The sequence below is a fragment of the Syngnathus scovelli genome, chromosome 6 (assembly GCF_024217435.2).
Source record: "Syngnathus scovelli strain Florida chromosome 6, RoL_Ssco_1.2, whole genome shotgun sequence".
In the NCBI taxonomy this organism is placed as follows: Eukaryota; Metazoa; Chordata; class Actinopteri; order Syngnathiformes; family Syngnathidae; genus Syngnathus; species Syngnathus scovelli.
Window position 1 is genome coordinate 14,650,725 of NC_090852.1, and position 16,092 is coordinate 14,666,816.

The 16,092-nt window shown below is 38.6% G+C and overlaps 1 protein-coding gene across 4 annotated transcripts; it reads left to right on the forward strand.

Moving 5' to 3' along the window:
* Positions 1 to 1,349: 1,349 nt before the first annotated feature.
* On the forward strand, positions 1,350 to 10,992 carry trhr2 (thyrotropin releasing hormone receptor 2). 4 transcript variants are annotated; one of them, XM_049724228.2, is made up of 7 exons: positions 1,350 to 1,997; positions 3,200 to 3,742; positions 3,937 to 4,638; positions 4,730 to 4,862; positions 5,216 to 5,367; positions 5,984 to 6,107; positions 8,170 to 10,992. In XM_049724228.2, exons 3-7 carry the CDS (start codon positions 4,256 to 4,258, stop codon positions 8,767 to 8,769), a joined length of 1,392 nt encoding a protein of 463 aa, XP_049580185.1. In that variant the 5' UTR covers positions 1,350 to 1,997; positions 3,200 to 3,742; positions 3,937 to 4,255; the 3' UTR covers positions 8,770 to 10,992. The 4 variants fall into 4 exon arrangements, with proteins under 4 accessions (XP_049580185.1, XP_049580184.1, XP_049580183.1 ...); XM_049724227.2 differs by having other exon boundaries at positions 3,200 to 3,350; positions 3,438 to 4,638; XM_049724226.2 differs by having other exon boundaries at positions 3,200 to 4,638.
* The last annotated feature ends 5,100 nt before the right edge of the window (positions 10,993 to 16,092 follow it).

A 16,092-nucleotide genomic window follows, 5' to 3' on the forward strand; every position in this document is an offset into this window, starting at 1 on the left:
CAACACAAGCAAGAAGTCTGTCATTAGACAAAAGAAAGGAGACAACAGTGATTTTTTGTTAGCAACTCAAGGGCTTTCAAATAAACAGGAGATTTCCCAGAAGATTTCAAATATTGAACTCATAATGGAAACAAGTTCAACATTTCGACGCATTGAAAGGATAACTTCGACAGTCGAGCAGCTTGGTGTGAATGTTAATTGCCACAAAGACATTCTGAAACAGACGAAATTGGAAATTGACCAACTGAAAAGAGAAAACCACATGCGGAGAGGAGGAGCTGCTGAAAAGCGTGAGGGGCGCTTCTACGGCCGACGAAGATGATGACTGCAAGAAAGAAAAGGGAAGTGGGGTGAAGCAATTCTGCTCAGCTAATCCCGTCCCGATGACAACCAAGTGTTTCACTGCCAGACACACAATCTACATTACTACAGGACTACCTATAATACTGACATAATCATGAAACAAAAGAAAACAGACATTTGTCCAGGATAACATATGATTTGAAGACAACAATAAAAAAATAAACTGGAGTTTGAATAAGATTTGAATACAGCAATTATTTGCATACACCAACAACAAACTGGAAGTTTGAATATGATTTGAATACAGGAATAACAAATAAACAGGATGTTTGCATAACAAATTATATCAATTTGTTTTGAATACACCAATGCCAAGTTGATTTAGTTATAACATGTTTTAACTGTTTGATTTGAATACAACAGTGACAGTTTAATCGATTTCGAGAGAGTTGGAATCACAATCCTGAAGGCACTTCGGGCATGGTCCCCAACAACAGGCGGTACTTGCACCGACCGATCACACATCAACCATGCTGGCTTCCTTTAGCTTGGCCATTTTCTTGTTGAGTCCAGGAGGGTCAGAGAGAGCCAGCCGATGACGAGGAAGCTCAAGATGTACACATCTTCCGTGTGCAACACATCAATGCATATGACATGCCATTGCTCCAGCTATCCATTGTGTACCTTGCAAGAGCGGTACCATTGGGGGCATTGCGGCTCTCTAGTTCTTGGATGTCAAGTGGAGATGATTGCACTGAAACCCAGCTCAGGAGATCCATAGCTTTATGATACAGTTGGGGAAGTGCCTCTTCCTGCCGCTAGTAGATCTGCTTCCAGTGTGCCCTCAAGTCTTAGTCTTTTCACTTTTGCACATAAGGCAATTCGTGATATTTGGTATTGGTTTTAGGTAAATAAATTAGCTACATCTGTGGAGCTCCACTAAAGTGAAGGGGAAGAAAAAACTGATGGTGGTGGTAAGCTTTTATATCCAATACAGTTGTAAGTTGCAGGTATCCTTGTTGTCCGCTTGGGGTCACCATTATCATGCATGATTATTACCACGGAATTCATTAACGAGGATGACGGTAAATAATGAATGAATGAATGTGTTTGCTCATCCGTCACGAGATGTGCACAGATGGGTTGATACTACACTCATTGCTGCAAATGAAGTCCTTTGGTCCAGTTTTCTGGGTGTTTTACACAGTAATAGGGCAAAAAGTGTGATTTTTGGGAAAGTCCAGCACGCATTATTTGCTTTTACATTGATTCCTACAGAAAACATTGCTTCTACTTACAAAGGTTTCCATTTACAAACCCTATCACGGAACCAATTAAGTTTGTAAGTAGAGGTATTGTTTTATGAAAATGCGGACATGATGCATTAAATAATGCAGAAGTACATAATATGTATGCATGGTGAGAATTGTGTCGCCTAAAAAATACTGAAAGCCCCACACTGTATACTGTACCTTATTGTGAAGGTATAGTGCTTTTATTTTGAAATCACACACCGCATCTCAAGTTGTAGTGAGTGGTGACTGGTGATTTATCTTGCGAAGGGAGCGTTACAGCAAGTCGACCACTGACAGTGTCACAATTGCTTTGGAAACTAGTAATAGTTTTGATCATGTAAGTAAATATGAACTAACAAGGATTCAGGATGAAACTAACACGTTGCAGAGAGACGTATGGTAAGTAACTCCTTTTGCTACAACTAGATTAAAAATAAGTTTAGGATCAACATATGTGCAGCCGTATGATGTCACACTGATGCCTTCATTCCATTGTTTTGCATTTAACAAGGGTTTAACACAAAACGATTACAATAATTGAAGCAATTAAGGCAGAAGATCAAAATTGATACATCCACAGTGTGTCATGAAATAGCTGATCATTTATTTCCTTTACCTAATTATGCAGTTTTTGAAAATGTTTGCATACCGTTTGGTTTTTCACATAGAAGTTAAGCTTGAATAGCTTGATATTCACAACGGACTGGTCTTTTTATTTTCAATCTTGTGTGCCTTCTACTTGCAAATGCATGTTGCATATATGAGTATAGGAATTTGGAGTCAAAGCTGCATCATCATATTATATGTGTTGTCATCAGCTGACGAATACTATCCATAGTTTAAGTATGTCAATTACGCTTCTTATTTATGTACCTGTATGCTTTCCTCTTTTTAACTAAATATGGATACACATGTAGGCATGGACAATGAATCAAAGCACCTGAGCCTTATGCTTGTGTATGCAGAAAAACAAATATGGAGTTCACATCTTTTGTAGTTTCTCCGAATTTTGGGAATAGTTGTCCATTAATCTACACAAGTGACACATTTGGACAAGACTTCCTGGCTCGTAATATGCACTGTAGATCTTCCTCGATTTCTGAGTTGGTTGTAGAGACAGAACAGCATATACAGTCAAATACACACCAAGCAATGTTGAGTTTTCCAAGTCCACTATATTTAAAAAATGCAGTGTCACCCATTTAATTAGAGTTAATACTGTATATGATATATATATATTTGTTGGAAGGACAATGCGCCACTGATTATACAATCTGCTGAAACGCTTCTCAACTGTCAGTCATACTAAAACCCATCGAGGACAAATCATGTTCCCAAAATGAAGTGTCAGTCACCTTTTTTGTCAACATGCAAATGAGGAGAGTAGTACGGAAGCAAGGTTGATTGGTCAACAAAACTGAATTTGTGTGGCGCTTAATTGCATGACCTCAGGTTGACCTTTGGCTTAGTTTCTTTTAGTCAGGGGTCGCCACAGTGAGTTACTCGCATGGTATGTTTTGGCAGGTTTCACAGGGTCTTCAAAATTATTACATGGACTCAGGTCCATGCTACGCTAAATCTTTTTTTTTTCTATTTGTCAGTTCTATGACTGATGGGTGATCAATCTAGGGTGTATCCTTCCCATCGCCCTGTGTTTGCTGGTAAATGAGTATTGATAACTATTGATGAAAATGCGTCAGCTGCAATTTTTATGAGAATGTATGGGAACATAATTTCAAGGAGATGCAGAAGGTCAGTTATTTTGTGACACATTTAAATTAATGGCAGAATCGTGTAACTAAATTGCTTTTTCATTCCATGTGAACCTCAATTTATTAGAGGCAGACCCCAGGAGAAAAAGTCCAAGATGTGCTTGTGCTTTGTCTGGGAGATGGGCCAGGAGAGCAACATATGCCTCCTTCACTTTCAAAGTGGTGTACACCGGTCACTTAATTTTTGATGGAGGATGAAGACAACCTGAAAATATAGCAAGGTTTTTAAACTGACCTCAAAGTAATTAAAAAGTAACCATCTTATTCAAGTGCCACTGACAAGGCGTACATTTTGTACCATTTTTCATCTGCACCGGGAGCAGCTGAAAGAAGAAGGCGTTTCTATATAACCCCCTCCTGCCTAATTTTATGGTATGGCTTTTTTATGTCTCCATCATTTTCCTTTGACTCTTCTGCTTATTCGACCGACATTGAGAATGATCAATTCAATTGACTCAATAATTCCCTCTGGTGACGCACTACCTTCAAACATGCTGGGAAAGATAAATGATTTAAATCATCGACAACAAACTGATCCCTTTCTTCTGTTTTTATTCTTATTCTAGGTGACTGACTATGGGCCTGGAGCTGCTCAGAAATTGAGAGACAATCACCTTTAATGTCGTATTGGTTGCCTCATGTGTTTACAACTGCGTTTGTTTAAAATAAGGACTTGATGATTAAATCAATTAGGAAAAAAAAGCCGCTAGCAAGTTTCTGGTAATAAATATCATTCCATTCCTTTGAAATCAAATAGCCTAAAATGAGAGTCAGCTCTCAATGCAGGGGAAGGAGCATGTCCTTCATCATTAATTAAAATCAAATCATTCTAGCCTTCATTAACTCACACTAAGAGCAAAAAATTGTTTAGCTTTTCAAGTAGACATGACTGACAATGCGAGCGCCAGAGTTGACACCCCAACCAATATTTCTCTGAGTCCCAGCAATGCCGTTTCCCAGTCCCTGGAGTACAAGACCGTGTCTGTTTTCTTGGTCCTGCTTGTGTGTGGTGTTGGCATCGTGGGAAATATAATGGTGGTCCTCGTTGTCCTAACCACCCGACACATGAGGACACCAACAAATTGTTACCTGGTGAGCCTGGCAATAGCTGACCTAACAGTACTAGTTGCGGCGGGACTTCCGAACATCTCAGACAGTCTCACGGGAACCTGGGTGTTTGGGCACGCTGGCTGCTTGGGAATCACCTACCTGCAGTACTTGGGCATCAATGTCTCATCATGCTCCATCACCGCCTTCACTGTAGAAAGGTGAGCATGACCAATCAAAGTTTTTTTTTATTGTCTTTTTTGTTTTACCATTGGTAATGATGGATAAATGAATGATTTGTCACATGTGCAGGTACATTGCGATATGCCATCCAATGAAGGCTCAGACTGTGTGCACAGTGTCCAGGGCCAAGAGGATAATTGCAGGGGTTTGGATCTTCACCTGTATTTATTGCATATTATGGTTTTTCCTTGTGGATATTCAGGTAGGAGGAGTAATGCATTTTACAGCAGAAGTTGCCAATTTATGTATTTACAAGCAACAGTAACCTTTAGAACTAAGTGGAATATGAAAGGTACAAGTGTTTGTGCTTGAAACGCTCCCAAATAATAGAGCAGTTAAATAACATTATGTTTTCAAAATGTGGTCCACCTTGAACATACTTAGCAGTCCTTCAGTCAATAGTGGTAACCTTTACGAGACGAGAAATGTTTTGCTCGACAGTAAGTGAACGTCAAAAGCCATTTTGAGAGCACTCTTTTCTGTGTGTTGACGTAAAGTGTAAATGAACATTCTAATGTTCGGTCTGCTGTATTTCTCCAATAAATTTGTGATCAGGTGAGCCTGGATGGACATGTACAGTGTGGGTACAAGGTGAAGCGGGAGCTCTACCTTCCCATCTACCTCATCGACTTTGCTATTTTTTACGTTGTCCCATTACTTCTCGCTGTTGTGCTCTACGGACTGATAGCAAGGATTCTCTACCTCGGGTAATTACAGTTTCATTATTGACACTACCAGTGAATCACTATTAAAGTTGACGGATCATTTATGTTTACAATTTAAAAAAAAATCCCAGATGTTTTAATAAAAGGTCACTTGCATTCTAATCAAATTACACAAAATGAAACAATCATTTCTATACATACTAATGTGGAATGAACTTTGTGTTGTCACGATACCACAATTTTGACTTTGATGCATAAAATGCCTCAATACTGAAAAGATATCCTTATATTCCTGTTTTGTGTGTTTTCGACTGTCTGATTGAAGTGCTTGCTGAGCCTCCAGACATAATTGTATCTTAAGATGTTGGGCATTGCTCAAATCTCCAGGAACTCACTTTTTAACGGTGTATCACATGACCATGCAAGTAGCCACATGGTGGCGCAAATCCCCGGGCTTGTTCATTACTGTACAAAGAAGCTGTCCCACAGCTAAGTAACTTAGAAATTGTTTTATTTGTACTAATTTAAATAATCCAAATACAAAAGAATAGAATAAGATAATAATGCAATTAAATTCAAATAAACAACTGATGGAACAATAGTGGAAAAGTGAGCCAGTTTGGAATTTGACCCTGTTTGTGTTCACATGTCTCTCCAGACCTCTGGCAAACCAACCAGAAACCAGAGCCACAACATTGCGGCAAAGTTGTCGGGAGGTCACAGAAATGGGGAAGGGGGGTCGTCCTCGCCGTCTGAAGAGTGCACTCTCCTCCAGGAAGCAGGTCTGTACCTCACTTTTATAAATGTTGATTAACAGGTACAATTTGGCTTTGTGGGGGTCTCCAACACGACACAAGGTTGGAGCTAGATTGATTTTTTTTTTTTTTAAATGTTTCTTTATGTTTGTGCTAAAAACACAAGAACCCACGAGAGAACAGAAAACAAGCATCATCTCATCTTATCTGAGTGGTTAACAATGGTTTATTTTCCACAGTAGGCTTAACTTGCCTCCATTTTGCAAAGCGTCAACATCTAAAATTAGTACTTGTCAAGTGCAACCAGTATTGTCATTTGTGAATGTAAATCAGAGGTTGCCAAAGTACTCACACTCTGCGCTCAAGTAGAAGTGTCTAAAAACAGTGTGCAAAACACAAAAAAGTAGAAGGTAAAAGCACATATTCAAGTTATTTACTTAAATATCACATGCCACTATTTTTCTTGGTTTTTTTTTATTTCTTATAAACTTTGATGTCCTTTTATTGGGGCTGAAAGATCATTTGGGTTGGAAATGAGTAGTATGCCTTTTTTCACGCTATATTCATTCATCAGAAACGGCCATAATTTTGAATGATCTTGTAATTAAAATTAAAAAAATCAATATGTAAATAAGCTTTGCTCTGATCGAGTCTGTTTCCATAATTTGATATGGAAAGCAGCTCTGATTGGTAACTGCCATGTCTCGGTGCACTTTGAGCGTGCCAGCTTGGTCGATCGTCTTTCAGGAAAAGTTTCCCTCCTTTTTTCCCCTCCATTGTGACGCCTGGTGTTACCACCCTGACTTGCGTCCGTGAGTTTGAAAATGGATTTCTTTCAGCTGACACAATTTGTGAGAAGGCTGGTAATAAATAGAGTTCTAAGATTTTTTTATATGATTTTTTTTATCCTGCTTGCATTCAGAGTTACCTCATGTATCCGTGGTAAGCACTGCCTGAAGTCTGAGTTTTAGAAGACCACAATCTCCTGTAGTCAAGAGCCTTAATCTAAGAGCAGAAGATTCGCATAATGTGATTTTCATTTTCCAAAGAAGTGTGCTTAATATCGCTGATGATTTTACCCTCTCAGTTCTTAGGCACTTCACACTCTTCCATTCATCATTTGATAGGCCAACTTAATCTGATGGGATATTGATAAACCTTTGCTCGCTGAAGAATTGCACTTTTATGGATGAAGGTTAAAGCAGTCCGTTGCCAGATTTCTAAACACTTTTAATCTTATTTAAATCCCTGTGGCTATGATGTGGATCTTAAAAAAGACTTTATACAGTAGAGTCATTGTTGCTTGCAGCATTTTGATAGCACAGGAAGATAAATATATTTTATTTTTTGATTCTGAAGACAACGCTATTGTTCAATCCCAGAGTGGAGGGTCTTCTTATGTTGGAGTAGTAGCCTGTAGCCTCCCACCACATCATTAATCTGCATATTCAAATTTACCCAGCGCTGCTCTGCTCATTATGATGTAATTAGAAATATTCCCCTCTCCTTTCAAATCAAACATTTGGCTCTGCATCCAGATTTTTTCTTTATCTACCTGCTGAGGTAGCTGAAACTGTCTTACCACAGTTTAGACCTAAAACACACTTATGGTGTACTTCCTGCTTGTTTTTCCCCTATTGTTCTTTCCTTGGTGGTGAAAAGAGGCGGCTGCATGAAAGGAAATATACACACTTGACTTAAAAAGTCATGGCACAACAAAGGTAGCAGGAAGGCTTTTCCAACAAAAATGACCACTAGAAGACTGAGGCAAAGATGCGTAGGAGGTTAAAGGTTACCAGTATTATTAGATTGCCGCCCTCGCCAACTCTGTGATGTTCAAAAATGTCTGTTCCCATCTGTGCGGTAGTGGGTAAGTGTTGGGAGGGGTCAGTAAACCAAGAGACAGGCGCACGCACACGGCCTTTAATTATTACCTATTTGAATTATATGCATGACTCTTTTGTGAGCTTATTATCTTTCTTCTTTTTTTTGTACCTGTTCCTGCTCTATCATTTTTGGCTTTGCCCGGTTATGTATCACCGCAGCACGCGTTCAATGCATGTCTTCTCTTTCTGCTTCCTTTCTACAGGTGACCAAAATGTTAGCTGTCGTGGTGATCTTGTTTGCTCTGCTGTGGATGCCCTATCGAACATTGGTTTTGATCAACTCTTTTGTGTCCACACCCTATTTGGATGCCTGGTTTCTATTATTTTGTCGGACGTGCATTTATTCCAACAGTGCAATCAACCCTGTGATATACAATGCCATGTCTCAGAAGTTCCGCTCAGCATTTCGTGGGCTGTACCACTGCAAGCCGCAAGGAGGAACGCAGAGATTATCAGCCATTCCTGCCGGCTTCAGTACCGGTCGCGACCCACGTACATCCTTGTCCAATATTAGTGCACCAAGTGAAAAAGCAAAAAGAGATATTGTAAATTCTACTCCAGATGTAATAAACACAAATCAGAATGGAAACGGTCATCAAGAGACAAAGTTGATAAATGGCAACAAAGCAGACAACTTTATCAGATCGCCATCTTATTGTTTAGATGTCACTTCCGTTGACACATTGCTGATGAGTGATGTGAAGCGGTCTCCATCAACTCATGACACAACTAATTTTCTTGACACACAGACAACAAAAGCTCAACCGGATGCTACATCGGTAGACGGACGGACGGACAGATAGATAGCTGGATTAATAGATAGATAGATAGATAGATAGATAGATAGATAGATAGATAGATAGATAGATAGATAGATAGATAGATAGATAGATAGATAGATAGATAGATAGATAGATAGATAGATAGATAGATAGATCTTGCATTTGTAAGCTTTAGTGCTGTGACTCCGAGTGTTATGTGATCGACGTCAAAAATACGTGTGTTTTTGTTTTTTCCTATAAAGAATGCATGATTATACTGTTTGACTAACAAGCAAATATGAATGCTGATGCTGAGTGAACTAAAACCTATAGCTAAAAAACTAGATATCGTTTCAAAAAATACAGTCTACTCATGCAGGTGTTACCTTTACAATTATTGATTCATCCAAAGTGTTTAAAATGCCTTGGCTTCTTTGATGATGCAATGTTAACGATTGAACAAACGTGCAGTTTTTGAGGTCTCGTGCAAAGGGACTTTTTTAGAGGTACAAGGATTTGCCCCGATGCCAGCAATATGTAGCATCTAGCAACTAACTTTTTCTAGCTGCAGTTCTTTCCCATTGATGCATTTTTACGCCGATGACACAATCATTTACTGTTTTGGATTAACCCCTGCTAAAACTGTTGATTCTCTGCAGAAAGCTTTTAACGTGATCCAGCAAACTCTTCTTCAACTAAAGTTGGTCCTTAATGCTGACAAGACAAAACTAATACTGTTTTCAAGCACAAAGAAAGTCCTTAAAGCGCTGCCCACAATGTCTACCTTGAAGGGAAATGTCATAGAGGTGGTTCCTGTGTACAAAATATGTTGGAGTTTTGCTTGATGACTCTCTCACCTTCAGGACCCATATTGACAATCTTGTTAAAAAAAACTGAAACTGGGCTTTTTCTTTCAAAATAAACTGTGTTTCTCATTTGAGGCAAAAAAAGCGACTCGTCACTGCAACGTTTTTATCTGTTTCAGATTATGGATATGTGTTGTTCAAGAATGTCTTAACTGTTTATCATGTTTTTCTGAGGTTTATTACAAACTGTAGAGCCTTGACTCATCATTGTGAACTGTATTATCGAGTGGGATGGTCTTCTTTGTTAGTACACTGGTATACTTTTATTCATAAGGCCTGGCTTGGATTTTTACCTTAAATCTGTAATTTAATCACACATAGAAGTGTTGACTCGTATTATTTGCGTTCAAATGGTAATCTGTTGCTCTCTGTTCCATTTGCCTGAACTGAAGTGGGAAAAAGGGCTTTAGTTCCCTTTGCACCTTCAGCATGGAACACATTGCAAAAAGAGAAAATCGACGGAAGTTGTTTCATTGACCAATTTTAAGTCCAAAATAGTAGCACTTGAGATTACTTAATCAAATTGCAACTGCTTTTTATAATGTTTATGTACAATTTAGTAAGATGTGTAAATGCCTCTTGGCCAGGACTCCCTTGTAAAAGAAGTTTTTAAGCTCAATGGGACTTTCCTGGTTAAATAAAGGTTAAATAAAAAAATAAAATTAAATTGATCATTATGTTCAGTTGATAATTTAAGGCTGCCTTCTGAAATTGGCCCCTTGTACAATAATGGTATGTCTTTCTGACCCGGACTGTATTTCAATCAGCTCCTTCCTTCGTCTGGCAATTTGTTTTGAAGGAAAAAATGTAAATTATACTTTAACATATTTTATGAAGAGAAGTGCGCAATATGTGTAACAAACTGTTGCACCTAATTACTTGTTGTGTGATATGTATTGCCTTGCTTTATTGACATCATTTAAAAGTTTTAAAACTTCATCAACTGTGGTTATTCGGCCCTGGAAAGCTGCTTTTGTTACATGGTATATGGTATCACTATTGTAATTGCATATCGCTGGCGTTGGGCTGGAACTTCCCATGTCACAGTTGGATAAATTTCCCTTTTTTTTCCACAAATCTATACCCTTGGTCTATTGGTGTACCTGTCTATGTTTATTATTATTATTATTATTATTATTATTATTATTGGAGTTGAATGAAAAGTGAAAAGTCCACCCAACGCCAGCAATTTATTTAAATGTTTTGGGTTTTATCTTTTGTCCATTTGTTTTATATTTTCCCAATATTGTACTTATTGTTCTGCTCTCTTCTTACTGTGTAATTTGTGCATGAATTATTTTCACTTAATAAGTGAATAAGTAATAAGTGAATAAGTAATAAGTGTGTATAAATTATTTTCACTTAATCAATGGGAATAAATAGTTATGTTTGCACAGCATCTTTTGGTCACAGCTCATTTCTAAATAATTACCGTGCTTTCTGGACTATAAGTCGTTGCATTTTTCCCGCTCTTTGAACCCTGTGGTTTTTAATGTGACATGGTTTATGAATTTTTACTGACATACTTCAAGCTATCAATATAAACTCATAGTGTTGTCATAGCTGTCCAATGAGAATATCAAACATCCCAGTGGACCAATGAAGCATGCACACGTGATGGCAGAGGAGAGAAAAATCCAGAAGTGTTCATGTGTAGCGGTGTGCAGTTGTTGATGGAGCAATTGGGAAATTTTTAACATATTCACAATTATTTAGCAGCAAGAAAAAACTGTTTGTGACCCTTAAAACTGTTGGTGAATGTCTGGTGAACCTCTTTGGAACCTTGAACGAACCCTCACAAAATCAACATTCACAAACACTTCACAACACAAACACGGTCTTCAGATCTAGTACCTCTCGAAGGGAACACATGTTGCGCATTTTTAGTCATTTCACAACCATTGACAGTGTGTGTGTGCGTGCGTGTGTGTGTGTGAGATCTTAAGTAGGGTGAGGATTAACCATAACTGTGAAAACGTGTTTGACCTTGTGGGGATGGGGTCTGAAAGGGCGTGGGTGGGGAGAATAATTTTAACTTTGAGCTACAATTTCTGAATGAAAAGTGCTCTCTAAATGAAATTTGTCTGTCTGATCGAGCGACTGATGTATTGATCTGTGAGGAGCCTTTCTACATGCTGATGGGACTTTCGAAGCACTGGTCACAAACAATACAGTCATCATAATAGGCCCGTTAATGATCAATTCAGGGGGTATTTGATGCGCACAATGCGTTGCTTGGCAACCTGGTCAAGTCTCAGTCCTATTTTTTAGACTGGCATTGCTTCATGACAAATAGACACACATATTGGTGTGTTTAAGTCACAGTTAAGTGTAAACATTCATGGCAAGGCTCAGCGACGCAGCACAGAAAACAAACTTTTGGGGCAAGGAATAAAAACCTATTTATTACTTTATTGCTGTGGTGAGTGGCATGAATAGGAAGTGTTTTATTGATGGGACAACATAACAAATGGAAATTAGTCATATTTGCGTCACAACGTCTGTGTGTCACCATTTAAAGAGGATTATACAAATGTAGGAGTAACTTTGTTCCTTCAGGCATGTAAATGGACTTTTACAAATGTGTCAGAAATTGGAATTTTGACCTTAACCCGAATACTGACTTGCAAGCAAACGTAGTCACTGGGTGTTTCTGATGCACCTACCGGCCCAATTTTAAGTAATTTTAAGGTAATTTTGGAGAGACGCTAGTGGACAGATTTTGTGCTCCAAGGAGGTGCGTGTTGGAAGTCATCGAATTTTATTCACACATATGACAACCAGGATGAGGCAATCCGTATCAGTTTGTGGAAATGTATTCATTGAACATATTATAATCATTATGATGTTAAAAATATTTTATTAGCTCCGCCCCGTTACTATTGTGAGGGGCGTCACACACTGTCTTACGATTGGGGGGACAAAGCAATCTGAAAATGCCCGTGTTGTTTGCACACCTAACAACATCCTCCTCAAAGGTAGATTTTGGAGTTAACCTGCAAACTCCAAGCAGAGGTTAAAATATATTCTTAATAGTAGTTCTTGTGCTGTTTTCTCGCAGTTGCAAAATAATTATCCTTTCCTCTGAGAAATGAGAGTAAATTTAAGGAGGAAAAAAAACAGAACATCCTAAAAGCCCTTTACTGCTTTTTTGAAACTGAGAGCTACTTTTTGGGTCCCAATTAATGAGTAAGGCTACCAGTTTTTGCTCAATTTAACTTTGAGCAATTAGTAATACTTAATTATATATGTCTATTTGAAGACACTGATATTGTTTTCTCAAGAATTATTTTACAAGGTAGGAAACAGTTGTAACAACATTCAACAATCATTTCTTAATAAATGATGACACATCCTCAATTACATTTTCAAATTATCATTTCTCCAACTTTCATTGGAAATCACAATGTTCCATCACTGATGAGCTATATTTTAGAGCAAGCTACTCATGTGGACCTTTGGGCTTCCTTATGTTCATAAGGACTATGTATGTGAACCCTGAGGATCTATATGAATTAGCACCTTGTATCTCTAAGTAATTATCTATGAGATGAAAAAGAGTACCTTCCTTGAACATTGCCACACATATCAGCATACAATATTCATACACATGTACACATACGGCAAATAAATAATACATGAATCAAAACATCATTTGCACTTTTGATCAAACTATTAGTTATTCATCCACACAGTCCTGTGTTTTGACTTTCATAGCTGTTATTTGCAGGCAAGCAAAATGTATGCGTTTCTCACCGAGGCACTGATATGTATGCAATGTTTAATCTCCACTCTAATTCTATTCATGTCAGTTGACCTGTGACTATATATGGTTAAAATGTGGTTTCGTTGTATGGATGCAAAAACTATGTGATCTTCAAAGATGAATATATCAAAAATTGTCCAATGAGTCAAGCATGCAGTCCATGCAACGTTTATTATTCCTGTAAACTATTTCAGTTCCATATGCAGATGAACCCAAGGTCACGTCTGTTCCTTGTGAATCAAAATATCTCATCTAAAAGCTAAGTGTGTTTTCTTCCACTCTGTGTTCTCAGCTTTAACTGCAGTCTGGAGCGATGAGATTTTGTCTGTGACAAGGAGATGTGCAGAGAGCAACAGATGAGTTAGACTAGCCCTAATAGCAACAAATATCCCCCTCCCCACAAACACACACATGTCAACCTAGATGTAATCTATTCCTTATTAGAATTCCATCCCACAGCATTCTATTGTCGTATTAGTCTTGTTTGGTCTGTGTTGATGAAAATCAATCTTTCTGGGGGGGATGAAACTCTTGGGCGTAATAGCCATCACACTACCTAAATTCCAGTGGCAAGAGGGTAAAAAGGTTAAAAAAGGACAAATAACCTTTTCAATAATCATTGAACCAAATGTTGAATCCATGGCATCAATTCGATCTCAGATTTTCCTTAAAAGTCTTATCTCAAGGGTTGAAGTCATTTCCTTATCTTGTGCAAATAACAGTGAAATAACCTCCAGTAAAAATGACATTTTAGTCTCAGGTGCCCTTAGATTTACGTAAAAAATAAATTACTATTCGGTTTGATTCGTCATACATTTAATTATGTTGCCATTTTATGTTTAATTCCATTTTTCAGTCGCACTTATTACCTCAGTCAGGGGTGACCATACACGTTATTCACATTCTTGTGAGCACCTCTGAAAACCAGGAAGTTATTGTTAATCATCAATTTTATCCGATTTTTATGAAATAAAATGCACACAAATCAGAACCTGAATCAGGTCTGCTGCAGCAGGGAGACACGGAAAACATTTATTTAGATTTACTGCAAAGATTTCAGGTGAAAAACAGCAATGGGGCTTTCTGAACAGGTTTGCTGGCCATATTTCTGGATGGAGCTGGTCTGAATTTCTCAGAGAATGTAGAAACTAAAAATGAAAATGACAAGTGTGATATGATCACAAGTATGAATTGGCTCACTGGTACACTTCTGAGTCAGCAGTGCATCAGTGCTGACGCCAGTGCTGACGGACTCCTCGTTGGGAGAGACACCGACGGCTCCGGAACGAAATATTGACTGATTATTGAGTATGCTAGGAGGCAGTTTAGACTTCTTCACACCAGAAGTCTTCAATATTTATTCAAACATTGTGTGTCAACTCAGTGGTAAAGAAGCATAGCTCATCTCCTCACTGAGCCAGATTCAAAAGTGACAAATGCTTGATGAGCAAGGTTCTTAACAAATCGACACTACTTGTCCTATTTGCTCTCTTTTGTTTAAACATGATACTCTGTGCCCTTTTTTAACTTATCTGTGAACTGACACTGAAAAATCAACATCTGAGCAGCGCACAGCGTGCATCTTTGATGAGTCACTTCCCTAGCGCAGGTTTTGCAGAATCTGACCTTCTATAAAGCGTCATAAATACATTCAGATTCTGCTTCAATAGTGGCATTTAAGATTATTTTTCCATGAGTCACATCCTGTCAGGACAAACACTGCAACTACGATATCGTTCTTTGGATCTGTGAAGGCGCCAGCTGTCAGACTCATTACAAGTATTGACAAACATGATGATTTCAAATATCACCCAAGACTAAGACAACATTTTCCAACATTACGTAGGAAGTGCGTAATGTAATTACAATGTCTGTTTTAAAATATTTGCCTGCTGTCCACCTGGCAGTGCTTGATCTTGTTGGTCCTCTGAACCCACGTACATCAATTCTAGAGAGCTGAACCAAATTGAGAAAGGATGTGTGCCACTAGATCGGGCGCAGATCCTGGACCTGTGAACAAAAAGGGTCACTGGCGGAACAGTTCTACACAGGCAATTTGTGGAGGATCCTCGGATAGCCACTAAACTGGAACTAGTCTCTCAAGATACTACGGAGCCAAAAATGGGGACTTGAAGTCAGCCTGCATGCTGCAATAGAAGTTTGGAAACACCAGAAACAAGAGTGGCAAAGTGCGGAGGAATGAAATGAAAGCAAGGATTACCTTTTTGACGGTAATCCTTTGCACAGGAGGTGAAGCGACATACGAGGTGTCAACGAAATGAGACATTTATGACATTTATTTGGTCCCCACATAATGGTACCACATAAACTGGTAAACACGTAACCAAGTAAAGGTCAGCGGGCATACAGGAATCTGAAAAAGGAAAACACATCAAAAATAGGCCATGACTAGAAGATCAGATCTTTATAGTACGTGCCCTGCAACCAGTATCCATCCATTATCTGTGCCGCTTGTCACCACGTGGGTCTCGGGCTGGAGTCGAGCAGTAGGCAGGGGACACCCTGAACTGGTTGCTAGACAATTGCAGGGCACACAGATACGAACAACCATCCACATTCACACTCACACCAATTTGAAGTGCTGAATTGGCCTAAAACATGTTTAAGGGATTTGGGAGGTAACTAAACTTAGGGCCGAAGGTGGAATCGAACCCGCAATCTTTATGGTCCACCACTGGTAGATCATTTGAACAGTTAAACGTGAATCAAGTT

Excerpts from the sequence above, each read along its gene's own strand:
- trhr2 (XM_049724226.2), top strand. The coding sequence starts at position 4,256 with ATGACTGACAATGCGAGCGCCAGAGTTGACACCCCAACCAATATTTCT. Across the intron at positions 4,863-5,215 it reads TTTTCCTTGTGGATATTCAG|GTGAGCCTGGATGGACATGT; the intron begins GTAGGAGGAGTA and ends ATTTGTGATCAG. Across the intron at positions 5,368-5,983 it reads GCAAGGATTCTCTACCTCGG|ACCTCTGGCAAACCAACCAG; the intron begins GTAATTACAGTT and ends ATGTCTCTCCAG.